The 14,313-nt window shown below is 34.8% G+C and overlaps 1 protein-coding gene across 3 annotated transcripts in view; it reads left to right on the forward strand.

Moving 5' to 3' along the window:
- Positions 1 to 14,313, forward strand: part of LOC100432897 (disintegrin and metalloproteinase domain-containing protein 5) — a 133,501-nt gene that overhangs the window by 74,230 nt on the left and 44,958 nt on the right. For all 3 annotated transcript variants that reach the window (XM_002819025.5, XM_054561493.2, XM_054561494.2), the window contains one exon: positions 10,677 to 10,875. In XM_002819025.5, coding sequence (XP_002819071.3) covers positions 10,677 to 10,875 — 199 coding nt within the window. The remainder of the gene's footprint in view (positions 1 to 10,676; positions 10,876 to 14,313) is intronic.

Below are 14,313 nucleotides of genomic sequence, written 5' to 3' on the forward strand. Positions count from 1 at the left end.
TTCTGAATTTACCAACAGATTTGCTATAGTGTAGTGGTGGATGGTTTACCAGACAGAGTTTATGTGACTATTGAGATGGGCTCCATCATGGTTTGATGCTCAATTCTAATGCCAGATTGTTTTGAGAAGACATGTTTCATGTGCTCTTTCCAGAGACAAATCTCCTGATAGAGTAATTACATAGGATATTTGGTAAAGCTCTGGCCAGTTTGATAATTCACTACCTAAGTCCAGATAGCCTGACTGGTGAATTCTAACAAATATTTAAAGAAGGGATAATACAAAAATACTCCACAATCTTTTGCATAAAATAGAAGAGGAAAGAACCCTTCTAAATTTATTTTATGAGAACAGTATTACCTTGATACTAACACTAGACAAAGACAAGAAAAGAAAACTATAGATCAATGTCCCTCATGAATATGGATGCAAAAAGTCCTTTAAAAATGGCAAACAGAATAAAGAAACATAAAAGGAAGTATCCACCATGACCAAAAAGGATTATCTCAGTAATGCAAAAGTGGTATAGTTAATGTAACACACCATACTAATATAATAAAGGACAAGAAAATACAAGATCATCTCAAGTGATGCAGAAAAGGGATATAACAAAATGTAACACCCATTATAGATTATTAACAAATTGTAAATAGAAGGAAACTTCCCCTACCTGATGCAAAGTATTTATGAAAAACCTACAGCTAACATCATACTAACCATGAAATTCTCAATGCTCTCCATCCTAAAATCAGAATGAAAGTGAGGATGCAAGCTCTCAGTGCTTCTACTAAACATTGTATTGGAGGTCCAAGAAAGTAAAATCAGGTAGGAATAAAAATTAAAAAGCATCTAACTTGGAAGACAAAAAGTACAACTGTCTTTATTTGCAGATTACATGACCCTGTGTATGTAAAATCTTAGGAAATTTACCAAAATACCTGTTTGAATAAATAAATGAATTCAGCAAAGTCACAGGATACGCAATTGCTATGCAAAAATGAATTGCACTTCTATATACTAGCAATGGAAAATAGAAAAATAAAATTAAGAATAGAATTTCATTCACAATAGCATAAAAATAAATACTTAGGCATATATTAAGAATACAAAATATACACGCAAACAACAAAAAATTTCTGAGAAAAATACAAAAACCTAAATAAATGCTGAGATCTTCCATGTGAATGGGTTGAAAGATGGTATTGTTAAGACAGCGATTCTCCCTTCTGTCGGGGGTCCCCAGTATTACCCCTTGGTTCAGTAAATCCATAGGAAGACTCACGTGATTGAACATAGAATGTACTCATCACTATAATTTATTACAGAAAAAGGATACAAAGCAAAATTAGCAAAGGAAAAAGGCTCATGGGTCACGTATGAAGGAAAGTAGTCACAGGCTTCCAAGAGTAATTTCCTAGTAGAGTCACCCATGAGGGACTTGATTCCTCCAGCAATGAATTATGACAATATGTGTGAAATCTTGACTGCCGGGAACCCAGACCCTAAGGTTTTTATTAGAGGCTGGTCACATAGGCATCTTTTGCCTAGTATCTACCCAAATTCCAGACTCTTAGATGGAAATTGGTTGTTCATTATAAATAACAAGGTCTAAACAGTTCAGGCACAGTGACTTATTAGTTAGGCAATGGTGTGGGAACTGTAACTGAGGTGTCAGCCAAAGGCCAGCCTTGCTAATATATCTTTCTAAGTATAGCAGTCTGAAGTCTGCTATGTTAACTCTTTTCTGTACATGTCTAAATTCATCTATGGATTTAAGACCAAGCTTTGGCAAAATTCTAGTAGGCTTCTTTACAGAAATTGATGACATAATCCTAAAAATTCTGGAAATGCAAGGCACCCAGAAGGGCTAAAACAATCCTGAAGAACAAATTGAGGGAGTCACCATTTCATATTTCAAAAATTACTATAAAGCTAAAGTGATCTAGCTTAACATTGTACTGGCATAACATTAAATGCATGGATAAATGGGATGGAATTGAGAGTCCAGAAATAAACTCTTATATTTATAGTCCATTGATTTTTGACAAACGTGTCAAGACAATTTGATAGAGGAATAATAGTCTTTTCAGCAAAGGCTATTGGGACAATTCAATATCCACATACAAAAATGTAAATTTGGACCTTTTTATCATGCCATACACAAAATTTAACTCAAAATAGACAATCAACCTAACTGCAGTAGTTAAAACTATACATCTATTGGAAGAAAACATAGGAAAAAATATTCATAACCTTGGATTTGGCAGAAATTTCCAAGATACAACATCACAACTATAATTCATAAAAGAAATAGTTGGTAAACTGGACTTTATCAAAATTAAAAACCTTTGTGCCTCAGAAAACACTATTAAGACAATAAAAAGACAAGTCACAGAGGGGAAGAAAATATTTACAAACTATTTCTGATATAGTACTTGTATACAGAATCTATTAATAATGCTAACAACTCAATAATTGAAGGGAAACAATCCAATTACAAATGTATGAAATATATGAACAGGTAAAATACCTGTTCAAAGAAGATAGGCAAATATATACAAAGTTATATACAATGATATACAAAATATATAGAAATATATACAAAATAATTACATGGAATAATAAATACACGAAAAATAGTAAAGACATTGTTAGTCATTAGCAATGTATATATTCAAACAAGATACTACAAGACACCCACTAGAATGGCTGTAATCAAATGACAGAAAATAATAAATATTGGTGAAAACAGAGAAACAGGAACTCATAGACTGCTAGTAGGACCAAAAAATGGTGTTACTACTTTGGCAAACAGTTTGACAGTCTCTTAAGCAGTTTAACATAAGTTTACCAATTGAACGAAGGATTCTACTCCTAGGTCTACTCAAGATAAATGAAAACATGTATTTACAAAAATTTGCATATGGATGTCTATAGCAACATTATTCAATGACCAAAATCTGAAAACAACTCAAATATCTATAAACTAATTGACAAAAACTATGATATATCCATACAGTGGAATACTAGAGAGCAATAAACGTTGACAGAATACTCATACATACTACTATCTCAAAAACACTACTATGCAAGAGAAGCTAAGTACAAAACCCCACCCATTTTATCATTTTATTTGTAGAAAAGGTCCCAAAATGCAAATTTATAGACACAGTAAGTAGATTAGTGGTTACCTGGGGCCAGCCACAGGCATGGGGATTAACTATAAATGGATACCAGGGATCTTATCCTATGCTAATAGAAATGTCCTAAATTTGGGTTGTGGTGCTGGTTGCACAACTATGTAAATTTTCTTAAAATATCACCAAAGTGTACACTTAACATAGGTGAATTTTATGGTATGTAAGTTATAAATTAAACCTCTAATAAAGTTAAAAACAGAAAAGGTCATCCTGATGAAGATAAACTCCCACCTAGTGGCCAAGAAACATGTTTCTCCTGAATTTAGTGATTGTGGACTCAAGAGTCGTGTTAGTTGATAATAAGTGAAAAAAATGATTTGAGCATATTTGTAGGCCGTGGGAAATATTTATTAAAATGGTGACCTTGAAGGTTTTACAGTGAGAATTGTAGAATGATGGAAATGTCATCCAGTATGTCAGTGGAGCAGTTGATATCTCTAAAAAGAAAAAGTAAATAAGAATATGTAGGTGTTATTGAAAATAATATCACATGGTGAGAAACAATGTGGCATAATAGAACAAAACTGAAATCAGAATGTTTGGATTTAAATTTGTGTCTATACTTTTGTCTCTCATAATGTCATATAGTTGTAAGAATATACGCATGTAGTCTTTTCAGATTGGCTTCTTTCAATTACCAACATATTATTTATAGTTCATCTATGTTCTATAGCTATAGTTCATGGCTTGGTAGCTAATTGCTTTTTATAGCTGGATATTATTCAATTATATGAATGTACCAGAGTTTATGTATATATTTATCTGTTGAAAGACATTTCATTTACTTCCCAATTTTGGCAATTATAAATAAATCTGTAATAAACCTTTAAAAAATAAAAAATTCCATTACCCATCTTGTCAAGTCACATTATAGGCTCGCAATTTCCTAACTTTAAAAACAGTGTTTGTTCTAATTATTTAACAGATATATATTTGGGGTGCAATGTATTTGAAAATTGTTTTTTGGAAATATGCTAATTCAGTAAGCTATTCTTTTTTATAATACATTTTATTTGAGATTGCCACAGATTTCTGGACAGACACACACACATGCACACACATGAATAAGCAAAAAATAATAGATTGACCCTGAAAAAAGCATAATTTTCAAAAAGTTATAAGGGCTACTCTCATAATATACAATTAATGTGTCAGAGTTTTATTCAACTCATTAATGAGGGAACTAGGAAGAATAATAGGCTTGTTCAAGAGTAAGTAACAAAACTAGATAAATAGGATTTGGAAACAAAAGAATGTTAGCATAATATTGCTATGTTCAAATATTTTCCTGTGGTTAATATCCACAGGAAAAAAACAATAACTTATTTGGTTGTCTTTTCTAAATGACAGGAATTATTTCCTATTCTATCAGACAAAAACCTAAAAGTTAATATGTAACTTCACAAAGTCTATGACAATTAATCAATATTTCTTAGTTTCATTACTTTTTTTCTAGCCTCTATTTCATTTATTTCTGTTCTTATCTTTACTTCCTTTTTTCTACTAACTTTGGATTTTGCTTTTTCTAGTCCCTTGAGGTGTAATTACATTAGGTTGATTATTTGATATCTTTCTTCTTTTTTGATGTAGATATTTATTGTTATAAACTTCCCCACTGGAATGATTTTTGCTGCATCTGATAAGTTTTAGTATATTGTGTGACTATTATTGTTTGTATCAACATATTTCAAAATATTTTTACATTTTCATTTTAAGTTCTTCTTTGATCCATTGATTGTTCAGCAGTATGTTGCTTAATTTTCATATACTTGTAAAATTTCCAAATTCCAAGTCCTGTTATTGACTTCTTGTTTTATATCAATGTGGTGAGAAAGATACTTGATACTATTTCAATCATTTTAAATTTTCTAAGACTTATTTTGCTGCCTGACATATGATCTATCCTGGAGCATATTTCATGTGTTCTTGAGAAAAATACATATTCTGTTGCTATTAGGTCCATTTGGTCTAAAGTGTAGTTGGAGTCTGATGTTTTCTTATTAATTTTCTGTGTGGATTATCTGTCTGTTGTTGAAAGTGGAATATTGAAGTCCATTATGATTATTGTATTACAGTATCTCTCTTCTTTAAAATCTATTAATATTGATATATACCATATTTTATATATTGTATATATTATACACACACAATTACTACTAGACCTCAGAAATGAGGTTTATGGCAACAAAATGATAGTGGGGACTTCAATACTCCACTGAGAGCACTAGAAAGGTCCAAGACAGAAAGTCAACAAAGAAACAATGGACTTAAAGTATACCCTAGAACAAATGGACTTAACACATATTTACAGAACATTCTACCCAACAACTGCAGAATGTACATTCTGTTCATCAGCACATGGAACATACTGCAAGATAGACCATATGATAGACCACAAAACAAGTCTCAATAAATATAAGAAAATCGAAATCATTATCAAGTACTCTCTCAGACCACAGTGCAATACAATTGGAAATCAACTTCAAAAGGAATCCTCAAAACCATGCAAATATATCAAGTTGAATAACCTGCTCCTGAATGATCATTGGGTCACCAGTGAAATCAAGATGGAAATTTAAAAATTTTTTGAACTGAATGGTAATAATACACAACCTATCAAAACCTCTGGGATACAGCAAAAGCAGTGCTAAGAGGAAAGTTCACAGCATTAAATGGCTACATCAAAAAGTCTGAAAGAGTACAAATAGGCAATCTAAGGTCACACCTCAAAAAACTCAGAAAACAAGAACAAACCAAATCCAACCCCAGCAGAAAAAGAGAAATAACAAAGATCAGAGCAGAACTAAATGAAATTGAAATAAAAAAATACAAAAAATAAATGAAACAAAAAATTGGTTCTTTGAAAAGATAAACAAATACGGTAGACCGTTAGTGAGATTAACCAAGAAAAGAAGAGAGAAGATCCAAATAACCTCAATTAGAAACAAAATAGGAGACATTACAACTGATATTACAGACATACAAAAGATAATTCAAGGCTACTATATGTGCAAAACTAGAAAACCTAGAGGAGACAGATATGTGCAAAAACTAGAAAACCTAGAGGAGACAGATAAATTCCCGGAAATATACAACCCTCCTAGATTAAACCAGAAAGAAATAGAAGCTCTGAACAGATCGATAATGAGTATCAAGATTCAAACAGTAATAAAAAAAATGCCAACAAAAAAAAGTTCAGGACCACATGGATTCACAACTGAATTCTTTCAGACATTGAAAGAATTGGTGCCAATCCTACTGAAACTATTCCAAAAGATAGAGAAAGAGGGAATCCTCCCTAAATCATTCTATTAAGCCAGTATTACCCTAATACCAAAACCAGGAAAGGACGTAACATAAAAAGAAAACTACAGACCAATATCACTGATGAACATAGAAGCAAAAATCCTCAGCTCAATACTAGATAAATGAATTCAACAGCATATTAAAAAGATAATCTACCATGATCAAGCGGGTTTTAAACAAGGGATGCAGGGATGGTTTCACATACAAAGTCAACAAATGTAATATACTACATAAACAGAAGTGAAAACAAAAATCATATGATCCTCAATAGATGCATAAAAGCATTTGACAAAATCCAGCATTCTTTTATGATTAAGACTTTCAGCAAAATTGGCATAGAAGGGACATACCTAAATGGGAAAAAGTTGAAAGCATTCCCCCCTGAGAACTGGAACAAGATAAGGATGTTCACTTTCACCACTTCTATTAAACATAGTACTGAAAGTCCTAGCCAGAGCAATCAGACAACAGAAAAAAATAAAGGGGATCCAAATTGATAATGAGGAAGTCAAACTGTGGCTGTTCACCGATGATATGATCATATACCTAGAAAACCCTAGAGACTTATTAAAAAAGCTCCTGGATCTGATGAATGAATTCAATAAGTTTCTGGGTACAAAATCAATGTACGCAAACCAGTAGCACTGCTATCCACCAACAGCGACCAAGCTGAGAATCAAATTGAGAACTCAACCCCCTTTACAACAGCTGCAAAAAGAAACCCTTAAGAATATACCTAACCAAAGAGGTGAAAGATCTCTACAAGGAAAACTACAAAACACTGGTGAAAGAAATCATAGATGACACAAACAAATGGAAACATCCCATGCTCATGGATGGGTAGAATCAATAATATGAAAATGACTACATTGCAAAAAGCGATCTACAATTTCAATGCAATTCTCATCAAAATACCATCATCGTTCTTCACGGAACTAGAAAAACAATCCTAAAATTTATAGGGAACACAAAAAGAGCCCACATAGCCAAAGACTAAGCAAAAAGAACAAATCTGCAGGTACCACATTACCAGACTTCACACTATACTACAAAGCTATAGTTACCAGAACAGCATGATATTGATATAAAAACAGGCAAGTAGACAAATAGAACAGAATAGAGGACCCAGAAATAAGGCCAAATACTTACAGCCAACTGATCTTCAACAAAGCAAACAAAAACATAAAGTGTGGAAAGGACACCCTATTCAACAAATGGCGCTGGGATAATTGGCAAGCCACATGTAGAAGAATGAAACTGGATCCTCATCACTCACCTTATACAAAAATCAATCAAGATGAATTAAAGACTTAAATTTAACATCATCTGAAACCATAAAATTCTAGAAGATAACATGGTGAAAACTCATCTAGACATTGGCCTAGGCAAAGACTTCGTGACTGAGGACCGAAAATCAAATGCAACTAAAACAAAGATAAATAGATGGGACTTAATTAAAAAGCTTCTGCACAGCAAAAGAAATGATCAGCAGAGTAAACAGGCAACACACAGAGTAGGAGAAAATCTTCACAAACTGTGCATCAGACGAAGGACCAATATCCAGAATCTACAAGGAATGCAAACAAATCAGGAAGAAAAACAACAACAGCAACAAATAATCCTATCAAAAAGTGGGCTAAGGACATGAATAGACAATTCTCAAAAGAAGATATACAAATGACCAACAAACATATGAAAAAATGCTCAACATCACTAATTATCAGGGAATTGAGAATCAAAGCCACAATGTGATACCACCTTACTCCTGCAAGAATGGCCATAATTTTTTTTAAAAGATGTTGGTGTGGATGTGGTGAAAAGGGAAAACTTTTACACTGCTGGTGGGAATGTGAACTAGTACAACCACTGTGGAAAGGACTATGGACATTCCTTAAATAACCAAAAGTAGATCTACCATTTGATCCAGCAATCCCACTGGGGGCATCGACCCAAAGGAAAATAAGTCATTATATGAAAAAGACCCTTGCTTATGCATGTTTATAGCAGCACAATTCACAATTGCAAAAATATGGAACCAGTCTAAATGACTATCCACCAACAAGTGGACAAAGAACCAACAAGTGGATAAAGAATTTGTGGTATATATGTATGTACATATATATATATGTATATATATAGTGTATATATGTGTGTGTATTGTGTATATATATGTGTGTGTATATATACACACACATATATATACACACACACATATACAATGGAATACTACTCAGCCACAAAAAGGAATGAAATAATGGCATTTGCAGTAACCTGGATGGAATTGGAGACTGTTATTCTAAGTGAAGTAACTCAGGAATGGAAAACCAAACATCGTATGTTCTCACTTATAAGTGGGAGCTAAGCTATAAGGATGCAAAGGCATAAGAGTAATATAATGGACTCTGGAGATGTGTGGGAAAGTATGGGAGTGGGGTGAGGGATAAAAGACTACACATTGGGTGCAGTGTACACTGCTTGGGTCATGGGTGCACCAAAATTTCAGAAATCACACCTAAAGAACTTATCCATGTAGCCAAACTGCACCTGTTCTCCCAAACTATTGAAATAATTAACAATAATAATAATAAAGGTGAGATCCAGAACAAAAAAAGATGAGCCCATGAGGTGCACTTCTTGAGCAACACAATTCAATTTATTTAATTTTACCTCCATGATCATGAAAACATAGTTTTTCAATATTCTAAAGTCACGACTCCCATATACCTACAAAGTAAAAATATTTGTAAAAGAGTTTTCTCTGCCTCTCAGTGGAGGAGCCAATAGGATGATAAAGCTTGATTCAAAGAGTATTTGAGGAAGTGAGTGTTCACAGGTATTTTTAAAAATGTTAGAATAGGCCGGGCGCAGTGGCTCATGCCTGTAATCCCAGTACTTTGGGAGGCTGAGGCAGGCGGATCACGAGGTCAGGAGATAGAGACCATCCTGGCTAACACGGTGAAACCCTGTCTCTACTAAAAAATAAAACAAAAATTAGCCAGGTGTGGTGGTGTGCGCCTGTAGTCCCAGCTACTCAGGAGGTTGAGGCAGGAGAATGGCATGAACCCGGGAGGCGGAGCTTGTAGTGAGCCGAGATCGCGCCACCGCACTCCAGCCTGGGTGACAGAGCAAGACTCCGTCTCAAAAAAAAAAAAAAAAAGTTAGAACCAAAGTATGATTGCCTTTTATACCAGTTCGTAAAAGGAAACAAATTCTGAAGAAACAAGTGTTGATACTTTCTCATTATACATGTGCAAATTTTCCTCTATAAACACTTTGAACCATTAGTTTTGAATTAAATGTTGACTCTGTAAGCTTGAGTGACAGTAGATATTGTATTTGTCTTCTCATGCATCACTTGGAAAATGTGTGTGAGACTTTCTACAGATAGCAAATACTTGAAAACTTAAGAAAAAGTTGGCGAAAAACAATTTTGAGAAGATACATTTTATATAAGCTGGGCCTTCAGGACCTTTGAAAGCTAGGAAAATTTTTATTTACTTTGCATAGGATAATGACAATAGCCATAAGAGACTGGGGCATGTGTTGAAGAAAGAAGAGTTTTCAGAGATGATGATTAGATGCTTCTTAGCAAAAGTAAATTTGCAGAAAGGGAAGCCCAGAAGCAGATCAGAAATATGTAATTATGGAAGTTATTTTTAAGTTTTTTGCAACATGAAATCTGAAGTAAATATGAAATAAACTTTCTCCTGCGTGTTCTTAGAATATCTTCATGATTTATGTGATTAAATTTCTTGTGCATAAAAAAATGGGTAATGCTTATAAGAGAAGCTGGAAACCCAAAGATAAGCAGACATCCATAAAGGAAAGAAAGGCAAAGTGGAGCTAGGGAATATAAAAATTACTCATAATCCATTTTGGCTCTGCTCAGTTGGGCAGTTTCTGGTTTCTCCAAATCAATCTTAAAGAAGAAATCAGCAGCCATTTATAAAACGATAAATCCTCATCATAAACATTTAAAAAATGTTGCAGGCTTTAAAAGGAGATATTTTAAGAATCCTGTGTGATGCTTGAATAGTTAACAAGAAGATTTAATTTTCTAATTGCTATTAGAAACTTAGAGGAAAAAATGGACCAGCATATAGAGCCTACAGAGAAATAAAACTTAAATATCATTGATATTTAAAGTTTTATGTTTCTCTTTCCTCCTAGTTCAAACCGGTTAATACGATTTGTAGGAAATCAGCTGATAAAGAATGTGATTTCACTGAATATTGCAATGGGGACCTTCCATACTGTTTGCCTGACACTTATGTACGTGATGGAGAATATTGTGATTCAGGTGGAGCCTTCTGTTTTCAAGGAAAGTGTCGGACTTTTGACAAACAATGTGATGATTTAATCGGAAGAGGTAATAATCATAATTTTCTTCTTAGTCCCTAAATTCTGATTATTCCAAAGTCTGTTATTGAATTTTATGGAACAAAAATGTAAACGTATGTGTTAATGACTGAATTCTTGCATAATGTATATTAGTGTTAAAGAAAAAGCAAAATTATCTTTTCTTTTTCTTTTTTGAGATGGAGTTTCTCTTTGTCGCCCAGGCTGGAGTGCAGTGGCCTGATCTCAGCTCACTGTAACCTCCGCCTCCTGGGTTCAAGCGATCCTCCTGCCGCAGCCTACGGAGTAGCTGGGATTACAGGAGCACACCATCATGGGTGGCTAAGTTTGTGTTTTTAGTAGAGACAGGACAGTGTTTCACCATGTTGGCCAGGCTTGTCTCAAACTCCTAGCCTCAAGGGATCTGCCCACATTGTCCTCCCAAAGTGCTGGGATTACAGACACGAGCCACTGCGCCTGGCGCAAAAACAAAATTTTCATGATTGTGAAATTCAACAACAAAAAACCTCTCTGAATTTATATGGAATTCTTGTTCCTACAGAAAAGAAACCTCAAGTGAAAATGCAGTTTTTCAAATTATCATATAGAATTTGTGGTGAGGGTTTAGTTTAAAGGAAACAAGGTTTTTTAATCAGAGGAAAGCAGGGCTAATCACTGATTAGTTGGGTTTCAAAGCACTTGCTGATAAGTGAGGGCTTCAGTTCATTACCAATCTAGTCCATTTTGATAATTTCCTATAAATGTCATTTGCTTCATTGGAAGATACAAATTCCTGAACGTATGCAGTGCATGTTCTCTGAGAGAGTGAAATTTTTCATTCTTAGCCCTCCCTTGAGGTCTTCTCTAACCAGGTCATAGATCTCTAAATATTGTCTACAGCAATGTGACTGCCAGGAATTTAAGGAGAAGGTGAGATGGAGGTTTTGATGATTTTCATAATTTTGTTCTGCTTTTCTAACAGAATCATTATTTGTACCATATGGCAAGACAATAGCTATAGACTTTATTTTTTTTTTATGTTCCAGTAAAACTTTATTATTGTTTATTATTATTATTATTATACTTTAGGTTTTATGGTACATGTGCGCAATGTGCAGGTAAGTTACATATGTATACATTTGCCATGCTGGTGCGCTGCACCCACTAACTCGTCATCTAGCATTAGGTATATCTCCCAATGCTATCCCTCCCCCCTCCCCCCACCCCACAACAGTCCCCGAAGTGTGATGTTCCCCTTCCTGTGTCCATGTGTTCTCATTGTTCAATTCCCACCTATGAGTGAGAACATGTGGTGTTTGGTTTTTTGTTCTTGCGATAGTTTACTGAGAATGATGATTTCCAATTTCATCCATGTCCCTACAAAGGACATGAACTCATCATTTTTTATGGCTGCATAGTATTCCATGGTGTATATGTGCCACATTTTCTTAATCCAGTCTATCATTGTTGGACATTTGGGTTGGTTCCAAGTGTTTGCTATTGTGAATAATGCCGCAATAAACATATGTGTGCATGTGTCTTTATAGCAGCATGATTTATAGTCCTTTGGGTATATACCCAGTAATGGGATGGCTGGGTCAAATGGTATTTCTAGTTCTAGATCCCTGAGGAATCGCCACACTGACTTCCACAAGGGTTGAACTAGTTTACAGTCCCACCAACAGTGTAAAAGTGTTCCTATTTCTCCACATCCTCTTCAGCAGCACCTGTTGTTTCCTGACTTTTTAATGATTGCCATTCTAACTGGTGTGAGATGGTATCTCATTGTGGTTTTGATTTGCATTTCTCTGATGGCCAGTGATGGTGAGCATTTTTTCATGTGTTTTTTGGCTGCATAAATGTCTTCTTTTGAGAAGTGTCTGTTCATGTCCTTTGCCCACTTTTTGATGGGGTTGTTTGTTTTTTTCTTGTAAATTTGTTGGAGTTCATTGTAGATTCTGGATATTAGCCCTTTGTCAGATGAGTAGGTTGCAAAAATTTTCTCCCGTTTTGTAGGTTGCCTGTTCACTCTGATGGTAGTTTCCTTTGCTGTGCAGAAGCTCTGTAGTTTAATTAGATCCCATTTGTCAATTTTGGCTTTTGTTGCCATTGCTTTTGGTGTTTTAGACATGAAGTCCTTGCCTATGCCTATGTCCTGAATGGTAATGCCTAGGTTTTCTTCTAGGGTTTTTGTGGTTTTAGGTCTAACATTTAAGTCTTTAATCCATCTTGAATTGATTTTTGTATAAGGTGTAAGGAAGGGATCCAGTTTCAGCTTTCTACATATGGCTAGCCAGTTTTCCCAGCACCATTTATTAAATAGGGAATCGTTTCCCCATTTCTTGTTTTTGTCAGGTTTGTCAAAGATCAGATAGTTGTAGATATGTGGCATTATTTCTGAGGGCTCTGTTCTGTTCCATTGATCTATATCTCTGTTTTGGTACCAGTACCATGCTGTTTTGGTTACTGTAGCCTTGTAGTATAGTTTGAAGTCAGGTAGTGTGATGCCTCCAGCTTTGCTCTCTTGGCTTAGGATTGACTTGGCGATGCGGGCTCTTTTTTGGTTCCATATGAACTTTAAAGTAGTTTTTTCCAATTCTGTGAAGAAAGTCATTGGTAACTTGATGGGGATGGCATTGAATCTGTAAATTACCTTGGGAAGGATGGCCATTTTCACGATATTGATTCTTCCTACCCATGAGCATGGAATGTTCTTCCATTTGTTTGTATCCTCTTTTATTTCCTTGAGCAGTGGTTTGTAGTTCTCCTTGAAGAGGTCCTTCACATCCTTTGTAAGTTGGATTCCTAGGTATTTTATTCTCTTTGAAGCAATTGTGAATGGGAGTTCACTCATGATTTGGCTCTCTGTTTGTCTATTATTGGTGTATAAGAATGCTTGTGATTTTTGTGCATTGATTTTGTATCCTGAGACTTTGCTGAAGTTGCTTATCAGCTTAAGGAGATTTTGGGCTGAGACAATGGGGTTTTCTAGATATACTATCATGTCATCTACAAACAGGGACAATTTGACCTCCTCTTTTCCTAATTGAATACCTTTGATTTCTTTCTCCTGCCTAATTGCTCTGGCCAGAACTTCCAACACTACGTTGAATAGAAGTGGTGAGAGAGGGCATCCCTGTCTTGTGCCAGTTTTCAAAGGGAATGCTTCCAGTTTTTCCCCATTCAGTATGATATTGGCTGTGGATTTGTCATAGATAGCTCTTATTATTTTGAGATATGTCCCATCAATACCTAATTTATTGAGAGCTTTTAGCATGAAGGGTTGTTGAATTTTGTCAAAGGCCTTTTCTGCATCTATTGAGATAATCATGTGGTTTTTGTCTTTGGTTCTGTTTATATGCTGGATTACATTTATTGGTTTGCGTATATTGAACCAGCCTTGCATCCCAGGGATGAAGCCCACTTGATCATGGTGGATAAGCTTTTTGATGTGCTGCTGGATTCTGTT

This window comes from Pongo abelii, chromosome 7 (genome assembly GCF_028885655.2).
Source record: "Pongo abelii isolate AG06213 chromosome 7, NHGRI_mPonAbe1-v2.0_pri, whole genome shotgun sequence".
Taxonomy (NCBI): Eukaryota; Metazoa; Chordata; class Mammalia; order Primates; family Hominidae; genus Pongo; species Pongo abelii.